Raw genomic sequence first — 26,098 nt, forward strand, 5'->3', positions numbered from 1 at the left:
GAGTAAAAAAACAAAACAAATGAAACCCAAATGTAAGCACATACACTCATACAAAATGCTATACTGGTAACTAAATGCTGCAAAGGTACATAAACAAGTTGTAAGTTAAGTATTGTATATACAGTATAAAAGTGTAGAGTGTATGCAAATGTATGAGTTCATTTTGAAAAGATTAATTCATACAGAGGGGAATGTTACTTCTGATCCTTCCTATTCATGACTTTCAGGTATTTCTTCAGTGCAGTTTCTTTGTTCTACTTTACTTTTTTCATACCTATTTATGCAAAAAGAAATCCTCAATATCAAAGGTTAAGTTGCCATGACAGCCACTAGTCCACAATGTGTAATGGAAACTAACTTAGCCAAACCACTGATACAGTACAGATCCAGTGTTCATCAGTCTGCCTTCTTCCTCACGGTTTCTCTATGGAGGACGTCCCGTGTCCGTTGAGGTGGTGTGGGGGGTTCGCCTCCTGAGACGGAGGTCCCTCCGCGTCCTCCCGGTCCCCCTGCGTGGAGCTGCAGCTGCTGCCCGCCGAGGCCCAGCTGTCTCGCCGGCGGTACGCCTCACACAGCGGCAGATCAGTGCTGTCCCACTGACTGTAGCTTTGCAGAGCGGAAACCAGTAGGAGGCAAAGAGGCAGCGCAGAAAGAGAAGCAGACGAGAGCGACAGGTCAGAATAAAGCACATTCATCCGCATAGAGGAGCACGTAAAAAGACACGCATACGACAGAAGCGTGGAGGTTATGCAGAAGCACTGGAAATGGGATCAACACCTAAAAACAGTGGCTTACTCACTAGATACTGTAGTCAAAAGGTGTGACTTATCAGCTGTTGATTTTAAAGGGTAATTTAGTTTTTTTCAACCTGGACCCTATTTTCCTATGTTTTTGTGTCTAAGTGACTGATAGAAACAACTTCCTTTGAAATTAGTCCCATATAAAGCAAGACCGCTCCAGTCGGCAACGGCAGAACAAGCTACGATTTAAGGTAGACCTTCAATTTCCGTCCACTATTTTTGCCAGTGACAGGCTCAGATTATTATTCGAAGTGTCAGACAACATTATGGAAAGGATCCCTACAGAGATAGATCTTTAACATTAAACAACCTCTGAAATATCACCATCGTCAAACTCACCAGACTCCAAGTAAATAAACAGTTTATTATTGTAAAACACGCTTCATTCAAAGTCAACAGAAACTAAATAAAACTACTAAAAGCCGTCTTGTTTTCGTCTTTCTACTGTTCCAACAATCACCGCTCTGGTTTGGTTGAAATAAAGCGTTAATTCAACCGTTTACACATGGAAATATACTGGCTCTATACACGCTAAAAGTCCTGATTATTTACATGGAGTCTGGTGAGTTTGGCGATTTCGGTGCCGTTTGATGTTCAACAAAAAGGTCGTTCCTCTTTAACAAAAACAATCATGGGTTTCATACTTACGGTAGATAGTCTATCAGCTACAGGACGCTGGGACAAAATCTTATTAAAAAGGGGTCCATGTTCTAATTTGTGTCAGTCTGGGGATCCTTGATGTAAAAAAAAGTTTTGGGAACCTATTAACTTAACGTGATTTTGGGGCTGTTGGATGTTAAACAAACAGGTTGTTCCTCTTTAACAAAAAAGGTTTCTCTCTGTAGGGATCCTCTCCGTAATGTTGTCAGACACTTAGAATAATAATCGGAGTCCCTCAGGGGCAAAAACAGAACTTATAGTGGATGCAAACTGAAGGTGGACCTTTGTCCTGTAGGGTTCACGGCTGCCGCTTACAGTGTTCTCGCTCAATACTGGACCAATTTCGAAGATGTTTGTGATATTAGTCACTTAGACACCAATGCACGGAAAAATAGGGTCCAGGTTGGAAACAACAAAACGACCCTTCAAGTTCAGCAAAAATTAGTGCCATTAGTTGCTGATGGAGGAGAAAGCAGAGCGAGTGCAGTGGAGGAAGGAAGGCCCACACACAGCATGCTCCAAACACGCCTGAGAGACGCGTCTGAGAGACACACGTCTGAGAGAGACATCTTTCTCACAGAAAACAAAGACACACTACTGCAGTGTTTTGTCTCTACTTTATTTCTTATCATTCTGGGTCTCTACCGGAACAGCTTGCATGGTTACAGCTCGAGACACTTGTGGCGTTAGGACGCAATCAATTCAAAATAATCACCTTTTTAGACTTGCTTTTACAGAAAGACAGAAAAAAAACTGGAGAAACGCTTAGTAGTTTCAGATAGGATCTTGAATAAATAACAGCAAACAGTCGTGTCTAATTTCAGAGTCGATGCCTAACATTCATGCACCGACCATCCCTAAACTCTCCCGAACAAAATCATCACCACTGTTCCATTCATGATTTAAATATGGCATATAAATACTCTGATGATCTATAAAAATCTTTATACTGATAAAGTTTCTGTTCTTTCAATGTGTAATTCTTCTAAAAATGGCCTTCCTACAAAGCTCTACCCAGAAGCCCTTTATTAACAACCATCTAACAATTCATCCATGAATAAAATAAGTCAATAACTTCATTACTTCAATTCAAATGACTTGAGTAGTGAACGAACTAGGAGCAAAGGCCTCGTTACATACATCCCATAACCCAGGAGTGTCAAACTCAACTTCTCTAAGGGCCACACTGGAAAAAAAAAAAGAATCCCGTTGAGGGCCAGGCGTGTACAGTTCAATAACATGCTTTGATTTCATCCAAAAAGTCAAATATGCCAAGAATGTCGGAAAATGTGACAAAAACGTTGAAAAAAAAAAAGCACTAGAAATGTTGAAAATAGTGTTAATAAAGTATGGAAAACGCTGGAAAAAACCTTTAGAAAAAGATACCCAAACAGTGTAAAAATCGTTAAAAGAAGCCCCAAAATGTCGGAGGAAGCGACAAAAACTAGACAGGCCAACATGTACTGTTAACCTAAATTGATGTGGAGTCGGATCAGAGTCTGCGAGGGCCCGGGTTGGGCCGGGGGCCTCGGCTTTGACACGCGTGCACTAAACCGTGCATCCATCCCATGTGCCTGATTTGTTAAAACCTCTCTAAATCCTATTGGACGCCGCAGACCAGGAAACTGTGGGATCACCACTTACAACAACCAACCAACCCAGCAGTAGATCAACCTAGAGCAATATACCGATTATATTGATATCGATATCGTGATATGAGACTAGACATTGTCTTAGATTTGGGATATCGTGATATGAGACTAGATATTGTCTTAGATTTGGGATATCGTGATATGAGACTAGATTTTGTCTTAGATTTGGGATATCGTGATATGAGACTAGATATTGTCTTAGATTTGGGATATCGTGATATGAGACTAGACATTGTCTTAGATTTGGGATATCGTGATATGAGACTAGATATTGTCTTAGATTTGGGATATCGTGATATGAGACTAGATATTGTCTTAGATTTGGGATATCGTGATATGAGACTAGATTTTGTCTTAGATTTGGGATTTCGTAATATGGCCTAAGTGTTGTCTTTTCCTGGTTTTAAATACGGTGTAATGTACGGTTCAAGGTGTTCTGCCTGTGGATTTGTTGTTTTTTAGTTTAATAAATACATCTTTCCTGAAGTCAAAAAATAATAATTGCAACATTGAACTAAAACTAACTATTATTATTTCTTCCAAATCCCGAGTAGCCCTCAGTCCACTATGCTCTATGAAACAAAACATGTCAAGGCACTTATTAATCAATAAAGTCATATAGCGAGACGATCGCCATGGCAACGAGCCTCGGCAAAGATCTGCGTTGATGAACGACAGCGTTTTATGGATATGACGACCCAAAGTTGTCAGGTTTGATGCTGTCCCAGTGTGGGGGGGGGGGGATTCAGCGTTGAAGGTGAGACAGCACATGGTGCAGGTGGGGGCATGGGACACAACAGTGAGCTGGGATGTGGGGGGTCGGGGGTGTCATGAGCCTACTTGTACCTGGAGGAGTAATATTCTTCCTCTAGCTCATACAGGTCGATGGCGATCTCGTCCCGGAGCGACGTCAGCTTCTTGTCGCACTCGTCCTGCAGCGAGCGCAGCTGCTGGTTCTGGAGGCTGATGGCGTCGTTCACCGACGGAAAGTCGTTCAGGATCAGGAACTGCTTCAGATCCGACACCAGCTTCATCAGGGACTCGCCGGCTCGAACCTGACGCAGCAACACAGACGGGGGAGGGGGAGTGTGTTCAGCAGCGATTGATTGGGGGGGTTTTCTACTATAATGTGGGAAAAAATGTGGATCAGTGTTTCCCAAAGCCCAAGAGGACTAGGGACGGAACTGAAAACCCGGTGCTAATACGCCACCGGGGCCTAAACGTCCGGTATCTACCGGACCAAATCCCAACGCAGATTTTGGTGCCAATTAAATGGATTTTGTGCCACTCTCTGATGCTCTGAAACAGACGTTAGAGGCAACAGAAGCATCACTGCACAAGACGCTAGTTAGGACTTCACCTGACAGCAGGTAACGTTAGCCTACCGTTAGCCTACTAGCTAGCAGCTGGATTAAACACAGTTTAAAGACTAATAATAGTATATATAATAGTATTTAATATAGTATAAAGAAACCTGTAGGGGGGCTCTATAGAGAAACCTGTTGGGGGAGCTCTATAAAGAAACCTGTAGGGGGAGCTGTATAGAGAACCTGTTGGGGAGCTGTTAGAGAAACCTGTAGGGGGGGCTCTATAGAGAAACCTGTAGGGTGACTCTATAGAGAAACCTATAGGGGAGCTCTATAAGAACCTGTAGGGGAGCTGTATAGAGAAACCGTAGGAGGGAGAGGGGGCTCATAGAGAAATCTAGGCGGAGCACTATAGAGAAACCTGTAGGGGGAGCTGTATAGAGAACCCTGTAGGGAGGAGGAGGGGAGCTCTATAGAGAAACCTGGGGGTGTGGGGAGGAGGGGGGGGCTCTATAGAGAAACCTGTGGGGGGGGGATTTATTGAGAGCCTAGGGGGGGGGGGGCTCTATAGAGAAACCTGGGGTGGGGGCGGGGGGGCGAGGGGGGGATCTATAGAGAAACCTGTAGGGGGGGCTCCTATCGGGAACATGGCCCAACCGCAGAGCGCCCCTTTAACCTCTTAAACTTTAACTGTAGGGAAGTATTGCTGTGAGTGATTTCACTTCAGTAAGTACCAAGCAGCAGATTCTGTGTAAGCCTACGCTGATTTATTCATAAAAAAACACAAAAACAGTGGATCTTTACTCAAGAATTAAACAGAAGCAGGTTGTTTGGACAGACCTGCCCCCACGGCTACAAAGGGAAGGAAACCTCCTATCATCTTTCTCTCTCCTTACTAAATAAAGGACTATAAAAACAATGTAAAACATGTCTGTGAAAAGAGAAAGACAACAGAGTGTTTTGCATATTCGAGACTTTGTGCGCTGCTTACGATGTTGGCGGCTCTGACGTGCATCTCATAATGGTCCTGCTCTGCCTGCGTTGCCCTGGAAACCTGGGTCTCGTCTTCTATCTGGAGGAAGAAAACAGCGTTATGACGATATTAATATACTCATGTTTAACCCTCGTCTTGTCTTCCCGCCGATCTGCAAATTTTTGTTTTTCTGAGTCAAAATTTCAAATGGAAAAACCTTTCATCAACGTTTTGCTCATCTTTTTAAACCCTTTTGTGTCTTTCCCCTGGTGTTTTTGTCACCTTTTCAACGTTTGTTAATTTTTCTGAGCCTTTTTTTAATTTTATGGGGTTTTCCCCAAATCTTTTTTTTTTTTTTTTTTACATTTGTCACTTTTTTCACATTTGTATCTGTTTGCATTTGTTCACATTTGTCTCTTTTTGACATTTTTCTTCTTCTTTTTTTATATTTTTCCACACAAGTTCTTTTATCAATAATTCTTTATGCTATGAAATTAACAAAAACACTAAAATTTAATGAAAGTAGTGAACTGATTTATTGAACTTGTGAGAAGCGTTGTTGGTAAACCATCCATGTTACTTTTATTGGACAATTTGTTTGAAAGAATCCCAAATTTCTGATAAAGAAAACTTTTTGGAAAGGGGTCAAATCTGACCCGAAGTCAGGAGGGTTAAAAGGGAAACAACGTTCAGAGAGGGGAAAAGGATGGAATCTGTCCTGCTTTTCATCAGAGGTAATACGATCGATCGATCGACAGCTAGATCGATCGATCGATCGATGGCTACGTTATTCACCCCAAAGGAAACGTTAGGATTTTATACGTTATGTACCTTTGCCGTTTTGATAATCTCGGTGAAGTTGTCCAGGATGGACCGGATGTCATCTTTCAGTCTCTTGTTGTAGTTCTGTAGCAGCGACTCTTTGCTTTGAGGGAGCCCTCTCTGGGCAGCCATCGTTCAGCACAGCGCGCGCGCCTTAACGTTACGTTACGTTACATTAAGGACACGCACATGAATCCATTCGGCCAACGAGGTTTGTAAAACAGCAGAAGTATAACGCAGTACAAGTTCTGTAATGATTAAGACTTCATTTTTACCGACTATTTTGAAAAGAATCTCGTTTTGTAAAACTAGCCCAACGTTTGCGCTTCTTCTTCTTCTTCTTCTTCCTCCTAGGGCTATATCGGATAACTTCCGGTGTGTCTGCGTGTCACCGCCCCCTAGCGACAAATCTGATGATTTCACACTGTGCCACATCCGTTTAGGGAATGCGATCAGTCTCTACCATAGACTGTCATATTAACGGTCTATGGTCTCTGCTAGAACACAATTAAAAATGGACGTTTTTGTCACAAGGTTATAATTCATGTTAAAAATCCACTATGGAAATAACATAAGTGTCATATCCGGAATAATTTTCTGAATTGATTCAGGAATACACGTTTATCACAGGAAATAAGGTAAGGTCGTTGATGTTCAGGTGGAAAAAATGACCATTTTTCTTCTTGTAAAAATTTGAAATGGATCAATTTGACCTGAATACCAAACAAGGGTTAAACGTCATATAAAAGAGGTTTTAGATTTAAATACATATATATTTATAGCATGACTCAATGCATAAACCACTGAGAATTAACCCTTTCAGCGCGGTGTTATGTGACAGGAGACCTATATTTAAAGTAAAAGCACAACAGAATTATCAGCAAATTAAAGTAAGAACAGTTCAAGTTTTCAATATGCACCAAAACAGTCCCTAGCATTGCATGTTATATTATAATATTGGAATTTTTTTTTTGTGATCACACTTTTTTCTTTTATATTCAAAAATTAACAAAACAAACAACACAGACATGGGAACCTGGGAGGGAGGGGGGGGGGAGACAAAACAACACATTCAGAAACACACACACACACACACACACACCCCAAGGGACCAATCCAGGGTCCGGGGTGTACCTCAAAAGAGCCAGCGTTTCTGCGTCCAGGTCCTAGGTCCTCTCCTGCGCTCCATGGATGCGCGCCGTTGACAGTTCCATGTACACAACATCCAAGAAGGAAAGGGTCCGTGCATGGACGGACGTGTCGTGAGGGGCTTCCAACGGGCTGCAATCATTCTCTTAGCAGCTGTAAGTCCAGCAAACAGCACGTTGCTGAGGCCCAGAGAGCTGACAGGCCGAATCAGAATCAAGACCAAACAGTAACAGGCACAGTAACATTAAACAAGGCGGAGATTTTGGATGAAATACTGTTCCAGAAGTGACCAATGGGAGCGCACCACCAAGTATGGGATTTATTGTTAATATCATTAGGATATACTGTAAGCATGCCGATGTTGGTCGAGGTGAAGCTTTGTATGTGACACTGTAAATTTAAAAAGCTGGAGTAAAACTGTGTAACACTGAAATGTAGTGGAACTGTATATTGTAATTTCCCCACTGGAGATCAATAAACAGTATAATTATTATTAATAATAGAGATATAGAATAGAAATCTCAAATTCAAAGTGCCTCAAACTGTTCTGAAGTGCAGTACTTAAGTATATATGCTTAGTAACATACAGAAGTATGTTTGAAATATGATAAATACGTTAGAACAAAACAGTGCAAACATTTGATTTACATTCATTTAATAGTTTTTTATACATGTTACATGTTATGACAGCTTTTAAAGGCAGGCTGTGCAGCGAGTATTTAGAGTGCTTTTTATCATCAGGTTGTCGACTCCTCCAAAGATATCCTATACAACTGTTTGAAATACCGGTACGTTCCTCTTAAGGGAAACACTGACTCTGTGCAACCTTAATGTGTACAAGTTGGGTGAGAAAAGGGATACATTTTATATATAAATGAAAAAAGATTGTACACTTCAAAAAGAAGAAAAAAATCAACATGATTTTACATCGCAACAGAGGAATACATGAATTAAACTTTGGGCTGAAACAGGTTGGAACCTCCTTTTCTTAAAAGTGCCTTGGTGAGAACCCAAGAGCGTTCCATGATTTTACAGCACAAAAAAACAATAAAATATGACCAAATGACAATGGAAAAGGAATGTCATCAATCAGTCACCATTCAAATTCTTACTTACAAGATACTACCGGTGCAATCCCTGACTGGAACTGTGAAGCTAAGTTGTTGTTTTTCTTTCTTAAGTTGCAGTTTCAGTTTTCACATCAGTGAGAGTCACAGCGAGTACACGTTTGGAGTTCATACAGACCTACGATAGAGATGCATTACATAGTTGAATGACAATCTCGGTGCATTAGCGAACCGCGGACAGCAAAAGGAAGTTGTACATGATTGTTCACAAGTCTTTCGGTGCTGAATGCGATGAAGTGCAATAAAACGATGTAAACGCAGCAGGTTTTTTTTTTTTTTTAAGGATGGAACAAACGGCAAAAGTGATATACGCTCTTTGATGTGGTTGGAGGGATGTGCTACAAGGGTGTAAGGCTTCAGAAATATCTTGTAAAGGAAAGAAAAGGGAGTCTTCTACACATATCTGACATAGCAACAACATAATGAATTTGCTATGCCTATCATTTTAATTACGGTTCGTATGTTACATGGAACAGACGCTGATATTCCGTTTTGTTTTTGTTTTTTTTTAGACAGAACAGTGACCACAAACATAAAATATGACAAAATGCAAACATTTTGGAATGAAACAAAAGTTCCATTTCATATCAACAAATGTTATTCTTGAAATATGCATTATCATCCAGCATCTGCCTCGCAACAAACTGTCGAGCATGAAGACCAAAGAGCCCAAATCTCTGGACTTTGAGGGGACCGTGATGTAATTACACATCCACTCCTCTGAAACATCTTTACAGCGTCTTTTCCTCTTCAAAGCTTCTGTGAAGTTATGATCTTGTTGAATTCTAAGAACTAATACAAAAGGAGGAATGAGGCGTTATCAGACCATACTTTTACAGTAAGACTCAAATAGACAGGAATCGATACTGCCAAGGCTGCAGACAATCTACCAACCACGAGTGTCACGATTTTCCAAATCTTCGATTCAATTTTTCTTTTCAGCAGCGACGGCAACGCCACAAAACAGCCACTAGATGGCAGGAGTGTACTTGACAACAACAGCTTGAGTGTCTCGTAATCAACAAAGTGCAATTGAAAACACTTTTAGTTTACCGAGATCCCCATGAACGCACCATGCTTTACCTTCATTCTGTTTCCATAACTCACTCACGGGGAAGGATACATTGCCACAGGGTGGTGTCTGGAAAAAAGCAGCTGAAGGCTACCGCTAAGCTAACGTTAGCACTTGTGTCTTTAGCTGCATGCTACCAGCCGGTAAGCTATGCTGTGTCTGTTGTGTTTTTCTTTGGACGTGTGCAAGTAGGCGCAGGTGGGGAGTGAGACAAAATACTGGGGTGGTCGCCGACTCTGCTTTTGATTACAATAGGACGAGAAATTGAAAAATCGTGACACACCCACTACGAACCCATCGTCACTGCGTGGTGTTTTAGCGCCAATACGAAAAGTAACTGAGGTAGGCAAGAAAACAATCAATTGCTTGACCACCATGTTGTCTTTGTGTGTAGATGTACGTACCAAAAAGGAGAATTCAAAAAAGGTGAAAGGACGTGACAGGGAACATTATTTTTCTTAAGAGCGACTAGGAGTCAAGGATTTATGTCAGTTATCTTACTCTAATGGAGCATTCAAGTGTAAAGATGACCTCGCACTACCACTAATTGGAGCCAGTAAGGAATGAGATCCATGCAGGCCTGCAGTCCAGCTGCAGCGCTTGCAGCAGCATGCAGCACACGCCTGTACTCGTTTGCATGATTCAGTGATGTGCGCCGGCGTCTCCGAGTGGGCGCTCAGGGCTTTTCTTGCGGGGCCTTGAGGTGAAAGGGCGCAGAGACGAAAGGGTCTACAGCGCTCACTTCCGAGGTCCATGAGTGAAGAGGTCCGACGGGGACCGACGCCACGGCCGCTTGTCTGCTCACGTTGGACACTACCCGTTGAGCCGCTACTGGCTTCTGCGGCGCAGGTCCCTCAAAGTGTCTGGAATATTTGGCCAGAGCTTGTGGACGGAACGGCTGCTGGACGACCTGTCCCAACGCGCTGTGATCAGCGGTCGCAGCGTGAACCTCAGACGCGTGAGGATATGATTGCTGAGCTCCCGGAGCCTCTTTTCTTTTTCCGAAGGGAGCCTGAGAGAACACGTCGAAGTTCTGCGGAGCTGCATGGGGGGCACGTGGAAACGGAGCGCTGGCAAACACATCGACCGTTTCTTCTTGCGCAACGCGGAAGGGGGCTTTTGAGAAAACATCTGCGGCAACATGTGGCTCGTGTACACGCTGGGAATGATTCTGGGCCAAGGTGCTCGGGGCTGGTTGGTGGAGGGTAGAGGATGGTTGCGTTGGGACGGCGCTGGAGTGCGGCGACAAGTGGACGAATACCGGAGGTTCTTCTTCGTCCTCCGAGTCGAGCAGCAGGGGTCTGGAGCCGCTGAGGTCGTGGGCGGCTGCGTGACCCTCAACGGCTCCCTCATCCTGCTGCTCTCCTTTATGGGCTTCATCCTCCTCCACCTCTTCTTCTTCTTCTTCGTCATCTTCGTCGCTGGAGTGCACACATCCCTCGTTTACGCGAGATTCTCTTTTTGCAGGTTCAGTCCCCTGGCCCTCACTAAGAACAGAGTAGCCATTGCTTTGCCCTTGAACATCTGTATTGGAGAGCAGAGATAAAGAAAATCATGTCAGATGTGAGTAAAAATGTGAGAAAGTAGAGCCGCAAGTAACGATTGTCTTCTTGATTAATCGATTAGTTGTTTGATCTATAAAATGTCAAGTGAAAATATTGAGATAGCATTCTCAAATGTCTTGTTTTGGCCACATTTAAGAAGCTGGAATCACAGATGTTTTTACTTTTTTTCCCCCATTAAAAAAGGATTTAAACCAATTAAGCGACTATCAAAATAGTTGGCGATTCATTTAATAGTTGACAACTAATTGATTCATCTTTGCAGCTCTATTAGAACGTATAAATATTGTCCACTTGAGGTCCGGCAGCTCATCCGTCCACCAGACCATCAGAACTCAGTCACACAAATATGACATTCAATATGGCTGATGGAACATCTGGAACGTCTGTAATCACTGAAGAATGAATAACGACGACGCGACAGTGAGAAACCGGCACAGGACTACAACAGTACAGACACAGTCTACTCTGAACGAGTCTCGCACGACTGGCAAAACTGGCCAGCTCTACAGCATTACAACATCAAATAACCTTGTTTCCACAAATTAGTTTCAGCACAGCTGCAACACCCTCAACCTTTTAAAAAAACACTTTTTAAAATAAAATAACAGCCCCTTGTGTTAGGGGGAAACAGAGACAGCGGTTTGGCTTTTAGTTAGAATTGATTGTGTTGAGGTACAGGGAGTCAGTGGGTCTGTGGAAACAAGGACAAAGAGCATTCACAGCAGAGGTAGTAGGCAATTAGGGACAGACAGGTTTGCACAGATGAGCAGAGACAGATCAGTCTTACCTCAGCAGGGTGGACAGCAGCCGTTAGCTGGCAGCTCTCGGGAAGATGTTAGTTGCAGCCGTTAAAAAGGAAAACGCCAGTTTTTGTTTTACTTTGTTAGGTTATTTCCTTCATCGCTCGTCCGTTTCAAACTGTCCACAGCCCATTTAATATATTATACATTTGTCTAGATGATTTGACGCATGAGTCGATCAAAGTGCACCGATCATCTCACGGGTCAGAGCGCGGACTACTAAAATAGAGACAAACAATGAGACTGCTCGTGGGATAACGTCCATTAATTTCTCACAACACAGCTCACGGGCTCTACAGTCTCAAAGAATTGAACTAAAAGGAACACAGTCATCACCAATCACAACAGAAATGTGATTTTAAAATGCATGTCTACCAACATCCAGGAAGCGTAGAACTACTTAGATATGAAGGGGTGAAAGAAAAACATTGGAATAGTACTTTAAATCTTAGAGCATTGCCAACATGCCTGAAGGAGAACTGCACACGTTTCTGATGAGTCATGTACTAAGGTGGCAACATATTTCCATAGTGCAAGGCAGACGCACTAAATAAATGATGGTTTCATACTGAAATCTGAGCCGAAACGGCCTTAGTTAGTGGATAGCATCACGTTAAATTAGAGTCTGAAATCTAATTTGGTTCCCAGAAAGAATATTAATCTGTCTGCCAATTTAAACTAGAAAGATACCTTAGAATCAATCTTTAAACTGTCAATCAAGCTTCTTTGCTCTGTTGAGTAAAATAACAAACAAATATGACCCAAAGAGACTTAATTTACATTCACATTAATGAATTTTATTTAGTGTCTCTCTTCCTGAACCTTAATTCCTGAAAATAGAAGTACACACTCCACAAAGGTCCTGCTTTGACATAAAACATCTGCCAAATCATGTCAAACATTTTGATATAATCAAAGGATTTTCTATACCTGCCACCATATCCACCCAACCGGCACAACGAGTACATTTGTTTCACACAGCAACACAAGTCAAACTCTACGGCCAAGGCAAGAACTCTACAGGATACAGCGTTTTAGAGTCGGATGAGAACATGCAGTGTTATCGTAGGATTGCATAGATTAGCCACAAAAATGCAAATGACTTAACTGAACATTAGATGGAAAGAAAAAAAGCATAGTTGTATTTACCCATGCCAATTCTTACTGTTGTCGATGACTAACCCTTACAATGTGTCACACTGGATGGAGGAGGAAACTATTTATGTCCCAAACTTCGAGCTTATACTGTATACCTTAGTGTTTTCTGTTTCTATGTACATACCTACGGTTATATGGACCTTAAAAAGAGACTTGTGCCTTTGCAACAGACCTTCCTTGGCCAGAGAAAAGCCAAAGTGAAAGGTAATACTTGTAATGCAAAGTCAGTTGTGATAAGTGATTGTAATCAGATGTGATATACGGCTGTTTTTTTTTCCAATTTGCACAAGCCTTTCTTAAGATCATTAGCCCAACAAAAGAGAGCGGCTATCAGATGAGAGGTGCTACAGAGATATCAGGAAGTTCATTCCGTCATTAGCTCTGGTTTGCGGTTGTGGCTAGAAGGGATACAGCAACGGCCGGAAGGTACGGAAAAATCTCGCAAAATCTAATCTAATAATATAATTTTGATACTTTTACACAGGAAACGCGTGTTTGTTCCTTTTCCTGAGCTTATCTAGTCGTTTTGGTGCCTAAACACAGTCACTTTTTCTGAGCTAAACACCGTAGCTGTATCCCTTCTAGCCACAACCCTGTTTTGCTGCCTGTTTGATCAAATCTCTCCCAGTAACATACAGTAACTGACAAATACCGGTGTTACATAACGAACTGCGGCGGAGAAATAAAATCCTACCCAGTCAGGTAAGTCCTGAGCACGTTTGTATCGATGGTGACGATCTAAAACAAAAGCGCTAGCTGAATGCTTGACAGAGAGGGTCAACATCTTTGCACTCTATAATACAGCTTTTTACTTTTAAGTATTTGTTTTGATCTATATAGCCTTAGAAATTTTACATATTACATAATGGTACTCAGTTCATACAGTCAAGTCTAAAGCGCTATCAATAATAGTCATTTTTATTCATACCATGATAAATTAAATCCCTTTAAATAGTACACACTAAAAAAAAAAGAAGCAAAAATTGATATTTTATAAGTGGACATATAAAAGGATTTATTTTTAGAATTTCTCCTTTGGCTGAAATGGATGTCACATAAGCCAAACGCCCTCAACGTCTGTGGTAGGAATATATTGGATAAATAAGACGAGAGAGGATGTCAGAAGGAGTGAGATGTCCATGTGAAACTCATTTCTCAGCCCAGTAACTACTACTAAATGTCACGCAAGCAAACAAGAAGCATAAGTGTTTGAAGATATGGTGGCTCCGATTCAATTGGTGCAATTCAAAGATCTAAAAATTCAAGTTGAAAACCGGACGACTTACCGGGGCCCCGCTGGTTGGTCACATGACTGACCAGCACGGCTCTGATAGGCCAGAGTACGTTCGATTGCATTCAGGCTCCGGAGCCTCTCCTGTCCCAGGGAGCCCAGCTGTTGCTATGTGAATGATTTCAACTTGAATTTTTCCAATCTGAATTTGTGACCATTAAAAACTAAAAAATATATTCAATTTCAGCTTCTGAAATTGCAAAACAAGAAACCTAATTTTAATTCCAAAAAGGTGAATTCAAAACAAATTTAAAAATTCAATAGGCATGGCTTTCAAATTAAAATATTTGGACTTAGTAGCTGTTAAAACTTGAATACTTATGTCTCATATTTGCTACAATAAAATCAATATTGTACCCCCCCTCTCTGTAAAAGTGGTATGCTGCCAGAAGAATCTGCTCATTCTTCACTGACCCTGGGAGCAGCCCGACACATGGCAAACAGAATAATAATAACATCTTTCCTTTGGCTTTGGCAAGGCTACAGGTCAAATCACTTGATTCCCTTTTTGTTTCCGCTGTGCTTATCTTGACAATAGGCTGCGCCCTATTAGTCGACTACTCATCCATTAGTCATTTTTTTATTCTTTTTTTCCCCAGGCTGAAGGACTTATTTTCAAGAAGATCATAAGAACTTTACCATTTCTGGCTGAACACAAGATTTAAAGTGGTACTTTTGCACAATTCTTTGTGGAAAAACACAGTTTTACAGATGTAAAATGAACTGCATTTACTTTGCGCTTGTCTAGTTTCAACAACCACTCAAAGCGCACAGATCTGTCGACAAAATCATATGGGTGTCGACTAAGAATTTCTTTTAATGAAGACAGCCCTACTTGACTATGGGTCAAAATTATGATGTTGAGTTCATGACCTTACACGTAAAAAGATGTATAAAATGCACACACACTATTAATGGTCTTGCAAAGTGTTGTCGGTAATGCTGACAAAGAAAGCGTCCGGCCATGGCAAAGGCGCCGAATTAATCAGCCACGTTAACACTGAGTTCACCAGTTTCAGACAGACAGATTCAAAGGTGTAGTTTTAAGATACCCGGCTTAACATCCAGAGAAAGGTATCAATATTCCGTTGATGCTGAGGCTGCAGCATGTACTAAGTTAGCTTAGATAACGTTAAAGCGTGATCTACTGTGTATTTGAGTAATCGCATAGAATAGAGCAGATCTGACTTCCTAAGATGATGGAGAGTGAAATGATTCTCCTTGCACACAACCGTAAACCACAACAGTTTGAGAAATCTCTTTAGAGCTCCCAAAGCTGACATTTGTTTGTTTATGGTTTACTGGTTTATGGTTTACTGGTTCAATCAGTGCCAACTTTTCTCAGTGGTTCCCTCTGGGTGAATCTTTGATCGTCAATAGTTCGGTTTAAAGCTTTCACGGGAGAGTGCAGCGTCACATTAACCTGGTGGTCTACAGCATTTTGACTCCTCACTCTTTGGTCAGACCCCTGACACAAATGAGCATGCCTGAAGTTGGAGTGTTCAAACAAAGCTTCAACCCTGAACAAGTACACAAACTGAACACAATGCAGCTGTGATCAAGCAAGTTTAACATGTGCAGACGATGAAAGTGGATCACCATGGCAGTGCACTCAAAGAGGGATATTAATGCGGAGTATGAGGAAAGCATGAGGAAGACCATGGTGTAGCCGGGACAGAAGCAAGACGATATGCTCAGGCGTAAAAGAAAATATTGATTTTGTTGTTGTTTTTTTACCAGCGTGGGAATGTCAATGGCCAGCAGAGATATATGAAGCCAGCAGTTGAGGCCAAGGAGGCACATAGAAAGAAAGATTCAACTGAACCAATCTATGCTGGCTCCTTTTGTTTCACTTCATAAGGTGCTACATTAAGTGATTCAGAGTCCCCATCTCCCCCACCCTCCCCCTGTCCCCCATCCCTTTTGTTAGGATTGCACACTGCCCCTTCAACCTCTCCCACCCCCTCTAGAGATCGATGAGCTGATCCACCAGCAGAAGGGATCGTGCCATGTTGGGGATGCTGGACTCTGAACTGCCACTGTTGCTGCGCGAGTGACCACCTGAAAACGTGCCAGAAAGAGAGAGAGAGAGAGAGAGATGGGCATGGAAGGAGAGCCGGGGGAGGTTGTGAAAAAACAAGCAAAAGAATAAGTAATGTTAACAGAGATTGTATGGAGAAATTAAGTGCAGGGAGTTGATGAAGATGAAGGGGAAATGATGGCAGAGCAGAGAGATGCATGAACGGGGGGCAGAAAGAGACACAGGCAGAGAGTGAGCTGCGTTAATTTTATACAGCTGCATCATTACAAGGGGGGGGGGACTTTGAAGATAAACTACAAAGAGCCAAACACCTTCAAGGGCAGAGAATCACTGCCAGTATAACATTAGAAACAAAAGACAGAAAGATGACTGACGTGATAGCTTGATGGGATAAAAAGCCTTAATGTGACAAGCACACCCATACAAGATTTCCCATCAGCCATCACAGGAATGAGCTATGGTAACGGAGTTGGGAGCTGAGGCATTCATCTTTGTGGCTCGTAGTCTGTGTGAGTGCTCATCTCGGGACTCTGTTAACCTTACCTTGATTTGAGTTTTTGGAGATAAGCACGGGAATAGGGTCAAACTCGTCATCATTGCCCTTCTCCCCGCACGACATGAGAAAAGCAGAGTCTGCGGTGAAGGAAGAGGAAGTGGAGGAATGATAGAGGGGGGGAAAAGAAGTTAACTCAGCCAAGCGAGCAAAAAGAAAGGAGGATGCAAGTAGATTAAAGATAGATGCAGCCAGGGCAGTCACAGCATTTTTTTAAAGCCATGCATTTCAGGTGGCTTTTGGCTCTTCTACACATGAGTCAAGGGTCTGTGAAGCTGTCATTTAATGTGCCTAATTCTAAAGCCATATCCCATTTGAACAGGACCTCCTGTTTTTGGAAGTATCTGGAGTCTGTGGGGGTTTCACAGAAGACCTAAGGCCAGCTGAGCGGTGCTGCAAAGAGGAGGTCTTACCAGAAGCTGTCTGACCAGGCGGCAGCTCCTCCAGACAGGATCCAGAGCCGGATCCAGGAGGAGCAGAGGAGCAGGACGGGAGAGCAGAAACAGACTGGTTTTCATGAGGAGAAGTATGAGATAACAGGTCGCAACCCAGCAGAGAGTCCTCCCCAGTGAGAGAGTCTGAGACAGGATGAAGCAAAGCCAGAGGGACAAGGGGCAACAGTTACAAAATAAGATTTTTAGCTTAAGGAGCAGAGGGAAAAATGCATTTTGTTAGTATGTCAGTTCACTGATTTATCTCTGAAAGCATATAATCAGCATCAAAGGAAAGTCTTGGTGTAAATCTCTCTAGAAAACATGCTGAAAAGTCAGAGACAGGAGCTACACTCAGTCCAAAACCTACAGACTGCCACAGTTTATATCGATCGTTAGAGAAGAATGTAGACTTTAGGAGATTAGCATTGATAATGAAAGATCTGCCAATGTTCTCAGTTGAAAAGGCAGCTTCCCACGCAGTGTTTTTGCCAGGACAACAGTGATAGCCAATGATAAATGAGTTTGTTCTTTCCAAACCAAAGAAACTAAAAGTGACTTCATTTGTAAATAATCCCACAATAAAACCTTGTGGTTGAGATGATATCAACAAGTGACAAGGGGATCGTGACCACGGCTGGGAATAATAATTATTCCGGGGGGGGGGGGGGGGGGGGGGGGTCCAGGATGCTAACCTGGTAGGCTGGCAGGGAGGAGCTCTGGCTGGCCTGAGTGTCGCTGGGCCTGGGGGGCTTCCAAACCAGGAATCAGTGAATCCACACACACCTCTGCCTTCACTACATGGAAAAGACAGTAATACAAAAGGAAACAGATGGTCTTAGTAGGGGGAAAAAATTGATGAAGGCCTTCTTTAATCCTTTCCCCTAGCGGGTCCTTCTGACTTCATGAACTTGAGTGAGTGAAACAGGAGAAGGAAGGCAAAGAAGACTGGGAATTTCAGGGCAAGGCAGAGCTTGTACCATTGGTGGAGCTCTCTGCAGAACTATTGAAGGGGTTGGCCGGTGTTAAGAGGTCGGGGAGCAGCAGCAGAGAAGTTTCAGGGGACTTCAGTCCCTCAATCAGCTTCTCTGTGAGCAAGCAGGGAAAGAAAAAGACGCAGAGAAGTAATGGGCAGATGGCAAGTGAGAGAACAAGGCAATGAAGGAGGATTTTTCATACAAATAAAAAAAGGAGCAGATAAACTAACAAGATATGAAACTCTAGCAATGTGTAAATATGACATGTTGCCAAAATCAATGACAATAGTTACAGTTAATTACAAATATGTATTAAACCGTTGACTACATGGCCTACATTGTTAGGGACAAAATAAAAATAACAAGATAAGATGATGAATGCATGAAATGTGTTTAACATTGTGAACATTTTAAAGTCATCACACCATAATGCAGTGAAAAAAGTATGGTACGATTGTTTATTTAGTGAAGCTTGCCACAGCCATGCCCTCCATGACCAGTGAGTTGGGTGAAACCCCATGCAACGGACAACACTCTACAAGTCTTTACCAGAAGAACTATGGTGCAAAACAATTACTGCACAAAACATTTAGAATTTTTCACGCTCTTGAAGAACAAACCTTAACACCAAACATTTAATTATCAAAACAAAGCCACAGCAATCAGTGAGTTTCTTCACTGCGATTCCTAAATGCACCGTCACTGTCCACATGCCACCTCAACTCATTTTTGGACCGGCGCAGCCCAACGACATGATATCTTTGTTAAGTTGGCTTTACCAAAACCTTCATCATAAAAACAATATTCAGTTTTCTTAAAAGTATGGACCTCTATTATTATAGAATATTAGTGGTTTAGTTAGGCTGAAATACAGTCCATGCATGAAACAAGTTAACTGACTTTTTAACGGCAGCTTATACTTACAGGAAACTGCTATGGGGCAAATTGGGGTTGTGGGGGTGAGGGGTTGGGGGGGGTCAAGGAATGTGTTGGCTCAGAAAATGGCACAGCAGATGTGACCTTTTTCCCCCTTCACTATTGGAAAGAGGCCAACACTGATGAAAAGCTTTATACAAATCCTAAATGTCAGTGAAGTCAACGGAAAAGCATAGGTAAGGTTAAAAATGATGCACTGTAGGCTAAATTTTTACTCCATTCCAAAGAGGCAGTACTTATACGAAATGCTGCTCCGATATGCCTCTCTGCTCCATCAGCATAAGTCAGACTGTGTTTGCTTGTGTGCTTCCAGCTTAGGCTGGGTAGAGAAGATTAACCACACCCTGATTATGTAAAAGCCTCAACCTTTTTTATCCTGTCGGTTCTGGCAACTACACAAAGGAGGTTACCCAGCTAAGAAGCATGCACTTCCAAAAGGGCTAAAGGCTAAACTGAGGAGAGCATAAAAGGCTGGGTCTTTATTTTAACAAGACAGCATGCTTGAGTTTATTTTATTCTTTGTGGCACTGGTAAGCAGGCTCCTTCAGGCAGTAAGAAAATCCAATTAACAAAGGAGAATGTGTCCTTCGCATTACCAGGCAACCACGAAAGCACAGATCTGCAAATGAGATGCGATCTAGCTGTGGCTACGGTCTCTATTCATGGAAGCTGACAAGGACTCACTGTGAGGCTGCCTGCTATGTCAACAAGATAGGACCGTGTACTAATCCCAAAACTACACAACTAGCACTCATAAACCTAACAACTGTGATATCCAGGAAACTACTTCAGTAAATAAAAAAGAGTGACTCATAAGCTATAAGACTTTATTCGTGTGAGAGTCCAAGGCCGGAGACAATCAAAGGCAAGGCTCGTTCTGTGTCATGCTGTGACAAGGAAAATTACCTGTGGTGTCAGAGAGGGTACTAAAGGGGTCCGGGACAGTCAACAACACTGAACCTGCACTCTTGTCTGCCGACCTTTCAGCTTAACATTGCGCAGTGAATAAAGATGGAGAAGAACAAATGAAGGAATGTGACAGCATGAACAAAAGAAGAATGTGGGTAAAACTCAGGGACAGAGAAGACATAATCAAACTTTTATGGCAACGCTACACATTCACAAAGACAAAAAACTTCTTTAGATTCCACTTTCTCAATATATTATTGTTGCATGTAGATATTGAGAAAAATGTCCACTTGATGACTGATAATATCTCTCTAAAAAAAGCCTCCTGGGAGATGAAGTATGCAAAGCAATGAGACAGCGTACTAAAAAGAGTTAGGCAAAGCCTTACCTGGAAACGCATTGAGCCCCGGTATGAGATTTTCACTGGAGCCTGTGATCTTCTCTCCAGGTGCGGCAGCTGTGCACAAGCAAACAGCAAAGTAGAAATTATTTTAAGCTCACATGACTTTTTATCAATGCTGCAGGTGTAAGTATGCAGTGAACACGTTGCACTTACTCTCAGCTAACTTTGCAAAGTCTTTGTTAAGCAGCTCCTCTGCTGTTAGCTTGGAGAAGTTATCATCCCCAAAGGGGTTCCAGCTGGGCTGAGCGCTGGGTGCAGTAAGGGCCGATTGGGCGTTAGCATCACCTGGATGATAGACACTCTGCTGGGACGAGCAGGGGGAGCCAGAAGGAGTCGTGCTGGCTGATCTGCAGCACACAGAGGAGTAAACATAAACATGGGCAAGAGTGCACAGGGAATTTCAATCATGGGTGTTAAGTCTGTGGACACCGTCTTACTGATGTATGCAAATAAGAGTGAGCATGCAGCTATTTAAAGACTGAATTGAGCATTTCTTTTTAAGCTGGATGCTCTGGGATGTAAAAGGGTCATTTATCCTCCTTCGTGGGTTCTGTCATATGAATGGATTGTCTATTGAACCGCCTCAGCTCACTTAGTGCCATGAAAGGAGACAGTTCATCCTCAGATCACTGAAGGGAGTTAATTCTCCTCACTTGGACTTGTTGAGGCCAGCCTCAGCTGCGGCTGCCTGGAGTAGCTGGGTGGATTTGCTGACCGGGACCCCAAACACGGCACTGTGAGTGACATCGCTCAAAATGCGTCTGTGGCCGCTTTTAGGGGCCATCTTTGGCGACGAGGGGGGTGTCATTGAGCCCACTTTGTGAATCACTCGGCCAGCCGTCTGTGAGAAAAAAAGAAAAGAAAAAAAAAACGAGGGCGGAAATATGAGATGAAAACGTTCTTGATGCAAACAGAGAATTTCTCTTTTACTGCATGAGGAGAAACAAGCATATCAGACCCCTGAACGTACAAAAGCCAAGCAAGAAAGATCCAGTGGAAACGAAAATCTGAAATAAAGATGGATTTTAAATTCTTATAAAACCACAACAAAAGGAGAGAAAACCTGATAAGAACAAGAAGTATTCATAGTCCAGAGATTGTACAGAAACAGGTGCACCTTAGGAATACAGTTAACTGAATGGCAAAATACATAGAGTAGGGTCAACAAAGTATGAAAAAAACTTAATGATTTAGTTATCATGTGAGTTATACATAATCCAACTGTTGTTCAAAGATGGCATTAAAGGAAGCATTTCTACCTACGTGGCAATAACACCGTCCCATTGAATATACTCTGTGAGACCATTCCTATGCCCCAGAAGAGGAAAAAGTAACATTGTATGTGATTGGTTAGAAACGAGATGGTAATCAACTCCCCGGCCCAAAAGAGCAGCAGACGGCAATAGAAGTCGGATGTTACCACAACCTCTGGGCCAGCTGGAGGACCAACGACTGCAGACTCGGGGATGGGGGTCAGATGAGAAGCTGCAGTTTCATGGACATGGGCTACATGCTGCTGGTGTGGTGGTTGCAGGGCAATAACTGGATGAACAGGCTTAACTTTGGACTGCAGCAGGGTAGACGGCTGCAACGCGGTTTGTTGTTGCTGGAGGCTCTGTACCAGTTGGTGCTACATAAGAATACCACACAGCTAAGCATGAGGAAGGCCCAGTTTGTCATGATTTACAGCTCTTTGAGGAGTGCAGCAACACTTTTCAGGGTTTATTTCCTACTTTTTTTTGACAGTACACAATGGAAATCAAGACATAACATAAGAAAAAAAGAGGGAGACAGAGAGATAGAAATGGAGAAGGGAGGTTGAGAAGAGATTCTTTCACAACATTTAGGTTTTCGTCACTAAAAACACATTCTGTCCACAAAACACATCAGAGATGAACAGTATTGTATGTAGGTGATAGTTTAACTACAGTATACTGATTCATTTAGAAGAACACATTTTAAACCAGGGACAGGCCAGCTCAGGCAAAAAAACAGTGGGAATAATCCGACACACTGTCCATTTATTGATAATTAAATTAGGAATCATAGCAGACAAATGTATACCATGGTCACGCAAACGTTTTTTGGTTGAAAAATTATACCTGAAATTGTGTCACCGCTTGTGCACAGCATTCCACCAGTATCCCCGAGTGAAATTCAAAAAACTATTTGCATTCTTGTTCTGCCAGGATGCTTACCTGCTGGTTACTCTGTGGGCTTAGAAAGGCGGAGGCTTGCTGCTGCTTGATGAGAAGCTGCTGATGCTGTGGTGTAGCCTGTGGCTGCATGTTGGCTGTCGGAGCTGGCTGTGCTGCGGCCTGTGCAGCAGGAGCCTGTTGAGCTGGTGGCGGGACATTGATACCAACGCCTGGAAGGCAGAAAAATAAGAAGAATGAGATCTTTTTAAATTGCACGCACATACTGCATTGTTTTCATCCAATGATTAAATACAAAAAGAACGCTTGACATGTTGTAAAAATGAAAGGAGATTTAAGTGTTTTGATCTTTGTGCAAGTATTTGTGCGATTGTAGGTCTCCTTGAATGTCAAAAAGGACCCTCCAATTAGACAAATGAAAGTCTTTTATTAACTGGTAATATATGGATGATGCTTTAGGCCTAATCTCCAAAACAAGTGAATGCTTTACATTATACTCCATTCTTGATTCTATGGTAACAATCAATCCTTTTATTTAGTGAAAAAGCATTTAGCATAGCTAAATAAATACAGATTTATTTTTTTATATTTTTCATTATTTAAATACATACATTTTAACCCACAAACACTACATCCTTGGAAAAAGAGCCTGACTGATATATCGGCGGGTTGATATTAGGCATTTCCCGAACTATCGATATCAGCATTTATAATGGCCGATTAAAAGAAATTAACCCCAAAAAATAAACCACATATATTTGTATCGGTCTTAAAAATCCTTTATCGGTCGGGCTCTCTAAACACAAGTTAGTGAGTTTGAACTGCTCATACTTCTGCCCTGTCAAAGAGGAATTTCTGTCACTCGTGACAGACGCTGTCAGACGCTTTTCTTTTCTTAAAAAACACGAGTATGCTGCTGTAATTTTTGTTTCATCATGCCTGTCATCTATTCTGCCTTGTCAAAGGGTAAATGTCAAAAGCTTCTTTATAAAAGATTACGTAAAATCCTTTTAAGAATGGGACCACTGGGAAAACAAGCTCTTGATAGACAAGAGCCAAATTCTTGAGCAGTTCCCTATGCAGAGTTCAATACAAGATGTCGCTTTGGGTTTAGGATAACTGTCTCCATAAATAGATGAGATAAAATGTACTTTATTGTCCCCGAAAGGGAATTTCTTTTGGACACAAAATACAGAAAATAAGCATCTCAAATGCAGGTGCATTTGAGGTATCACACACAAAAGGTATCACAGAGTTACTCATACCTATGGCCTGGGGTGCACCAGCAGCCACGTTGGGTCTCTTGCGTGGGGTGAGGGCTGGCTGGATGGGAAGGATGCCTGATATCGGCTGGGGCTGAGCCTGGCCAGCCTTTGGTCGTTGGCGAGGTGCAATGGAGGTTTCCATGGTAGGAACGGGGTCTGTGAGCCTGATGGAATGAAAAGAGAAAATTGACTAGTTATGTAGTAAGTTTCATACAATGATAACACTCAAATGCTTTGCTTTGTTACTCACCTGGCTTTGGTTTGACTCTTTTTGGCCACCGCTTCACTGACTCTAATGGGCTCGGGAAGTTTTGCAGGAATAGGTGAATTCTACAGCAGCAAGAGAGAGGATTTGCAATTCTCATCTGATCCCAGAACAGTAAACCAGACTTAATTTTTTACATCACTGAGTCACTAAGAAAACGTTTTGAGTTCCACAGCTACACTCAAGTATTGATTTGCTGCTTTGATGAACCATTATTACCCACTTAAGGGGCGAGGTGGGAAATGTGGTGGAATCAGAAGACCAGTGGTTAAGATACTTTGTAAATATCTTAGAAAAGAGTATCGTGAAATGAGGGAAGCAAACTGGCAAAAGCTAGAAAGCATAGCTTGCGTCCAATACCATTACGTCCCAGATTACTGTCCTTAGAAAGCAACAAGACAACTGAAACCATTGTACCTGAGATACATAACAAGGCCTAGATTATTTGAAAAAAAAAAAGGAGCTGGTAACACTTAACATTAATCCTACAACATATGCAAATTCCTGTTATTCCTCTTGCCATGCTGACTTACATGTACATTTGGGACCGGACACTCTCGTCGGGCCAGTTTAAAGGCAAAGTAGGATATTTGGTAGATGTCTGGTCTCTTATCTGGGTCAGGTTCGAGCATGTATCCTGAGAAATCAACAAAAAAAAAAGGATGTATAATTTGAGTCAGATGCATGAAAACACACATTAAGGATGCTAATTTTGGGAGTTTTTTTCTGTCCAATGACCCTTGTTAACCAATCATTAACCATTAACCGACAAGCATTCAACAGAGTCTCAGTTCACCATCGTGAGAGGCTCGGATATGCTGTACTTTCATCGTTCCGTGGGCAGCTGGGGACTTGTATCGGTCGCTCAGGCACAATGTTCCGTGCATTGTTGTGTACACATGGAGCCACTTTCCTGGAACAGCTTGCGCGACCGACATAAATCCACAGCTGTCCACGGCACGTACAGTATTTTCCGAGTCTGTATACACCGCATTCACCTGCAAGGTTGTCAGCTGTGTGTTCACCTGCATACTCTGGGTGTAGGACGGCTGATTTAACCCGCCAGTTAAAGTTAGTAGCATGTGTCACGTAGCTCTCTGCTGAGAGCGCCGTCCAGCAGAGAGCCATAGCGCAAAGTTAACATTAGCAAGTTAACTAGCAGTTAAGAAATAGATTGTTAAGACTATTTTTATTCTATTATGCAAAAAAAGTGTTATTTTTGTTTTAATATTGTTTTTAAATGTTTAACTGATTGGTCAAAATGTATTGTCAGTTAACATTTAAACGGTTAATCATTAACATCCCTAACACACGTTCAAACTTACAATAATTGCATATATAGGGGATGAGGATGTTGTAAATAGGGGAGTGTGTATGTTCTGAGGAACAATGTTACTCACTGATGAGACAGTGCATGTCCTGGGAGTATCGGGAGTTGTCTGGAATCGTAAAACTTCCATCACAGATCGCCACTTGGCTCTCCCCAAAAGGTAGCGTGAAGTAGCACAGCTTATAGAGAAGACAACCCATGGCCTGTGCAGACAAAGATAATCAACACACTTGTAAAAATGTAAATCTCTCTGTCGAGCACGTCAGTTCTTTCGAATGCAAATGTAACTATAATGGTGAATTATTGTGGTCATACATTCATCTTAACGCGCAATAGTGATAAAGAACACAGTTCTACTCACCCAAATGTCTGCCTTTGTTGTGATTATCATTCCACCATAGAGGTTGATCATCTCTGGAGCGCGGTATGACAGAGTAGTGTACCTGTTTTTAGGAG

At 42.2% G+C, this 26,098-nt stretch overlaps 2 protein-coding genes and 1 long non-coding RNA gene across 17 annotated transcripts in view; 1 reads left to right on the forward strand and 2 right to left on the reverse strand.

Annotated features, from left to right (window-relative positions):
* Positions 1 to 107: 107 nt before the first annotated feature.
* med22 (mediator complex subunit 22) lies at positions 108 to 6,578 on the reverse strand. Of its 2 annotated transcripts, XM_032517052.1 has the most exons (4): positions 6,224 to 6,577; positions 5,411 to 5,491; positions 3,959 to 4,167; positions 108 to 606 (listed from the first exon to the last, which is right to left on the reverse strand). In XM_032517052.1, the coding sequence occupies exons 1-4, from the start codon at positions 6,344 to 6,346 to the stop codon at positions 414 to 416; spliced, it is 606 nt and encodes a 201-aa protein (XP_032372943.1). In that variant the 5' UTR covers positions 6,347 to 6,577; the 3' UTR covers positions 108 to 413. The 2 variants fall into 2 exon arrangements, with proteins under 2 accessions (XP_032372943.1, XP_032372944.1); XM_032517053.1 differs by lacking the exon at positions 108 to 606 and having other exon boundaries at positions 2,061 to 4,167; positions 6,224 to 6,578.
* LOC116690239 (uncharacterized) lies at positions 1,456 to 20,327 on the forward strand. The gene is made up of 3 exons (XR_004332201.1): positions 1,456 to 1,574; positions 17,784 to 17,795; positions 20,317 to 20,327. It is a non-coding gene; the product is annotated as an uncharacterized LOC116690239 (long non-coding RNA).
* The window catches only part of LOC116690180 (AP2-associated protein kinase 1), a 33,486-nt gene continuing 15,918 nt past the window's right edge, over positions 8,531 to 26,098 (reverse strand). For 2 of the 14 annotated variants that reach the window (XM_032516976.1, XM_032516975.1), the window contains 16 exons: positions 26,004 to 26,085; positions 25,713 to 25,845; positions 24,846 to 24,949; positions 24,298 to 24,377; positions 24,048 to 24,211; positions 22,825 to 22,994; positions 22,053 to 22,256; positions 21,280 to 21,467; positions 20,780 to 20,973; positions 20,612 to 20,680; positions 20,221 to 20,301; positions 18,382 to 18,489; positions 18,097 to 18,198; positions 17,384 to 17,548; positions 16,961 to 17,050; positions 8,531 to 11,086 (listed from right to left, as the gene is read on the reverse strand). In XM_032516976.1, the coding sequence (XP_032372867.1) occupies positions 10,239 to 11,086; positions 16,961 to 17,050; positions 17,384 to 17,548; positions 18,097 to 18,198; positions 18,382 to 18,489; positions 20,221 to 20,301; positions 20,612 to 20,680; positions 20,780 to 20,973; positions 21,280 to 21,467; positions 22,053 to 22,256; positions 22,825 to 22,994; positions 24,048 to 24,211; positions 24,298 to 24,377; positions 24,846 to 24,949; positions 25,713 to 25,845; positions 26,004 to 26,085 (2,782 nt within the window). In that variant the 3' untranslated portion in view covers positions 8,531 to 10,238. Of the gene's footprint in view, positions 11,087 to 12,702; positions 16,438 to 16,960; positions 17,051 to 17,383; positions 17,549 to 18,096; positions 18,199 to 18,381; positions 18,490 to 20,220; positions 20,302 to 20,611; positions 20,681 to 20,779; positions 20,974 to 21,279; positions 21,468 to 22,052; positions 22,257 to 22,824; positions 22,995 to 24,047; positions 24,212 to 24,297; positions 24,378 to 24,845; positions 24,950 to 25,712; positions 25,846 to 26,003; positions 26,086 to 26,098 lie in introns of those variants that run through there. The other 12 variants (XM_032516988.1, XM_032516980.1, XM_032516979.1 and 9 more) reach the window with 12 other exon arrangements.

This window comes from Etheostoma spectabile, chromosome 5, assembly GCF_008692095.1.
Source record: "Etheostoma spectabile isolate EspeVRDwgs_2016 chromosome 5, UIUC_Espe_1.0, whole genome shotgun sequence".
Lineage (NCBI taxonomy): Eukaryota > Metazoa > Chordata > Actinopteri > Perciformes > Percidae > Etheostoma > Etheostoma spectabile.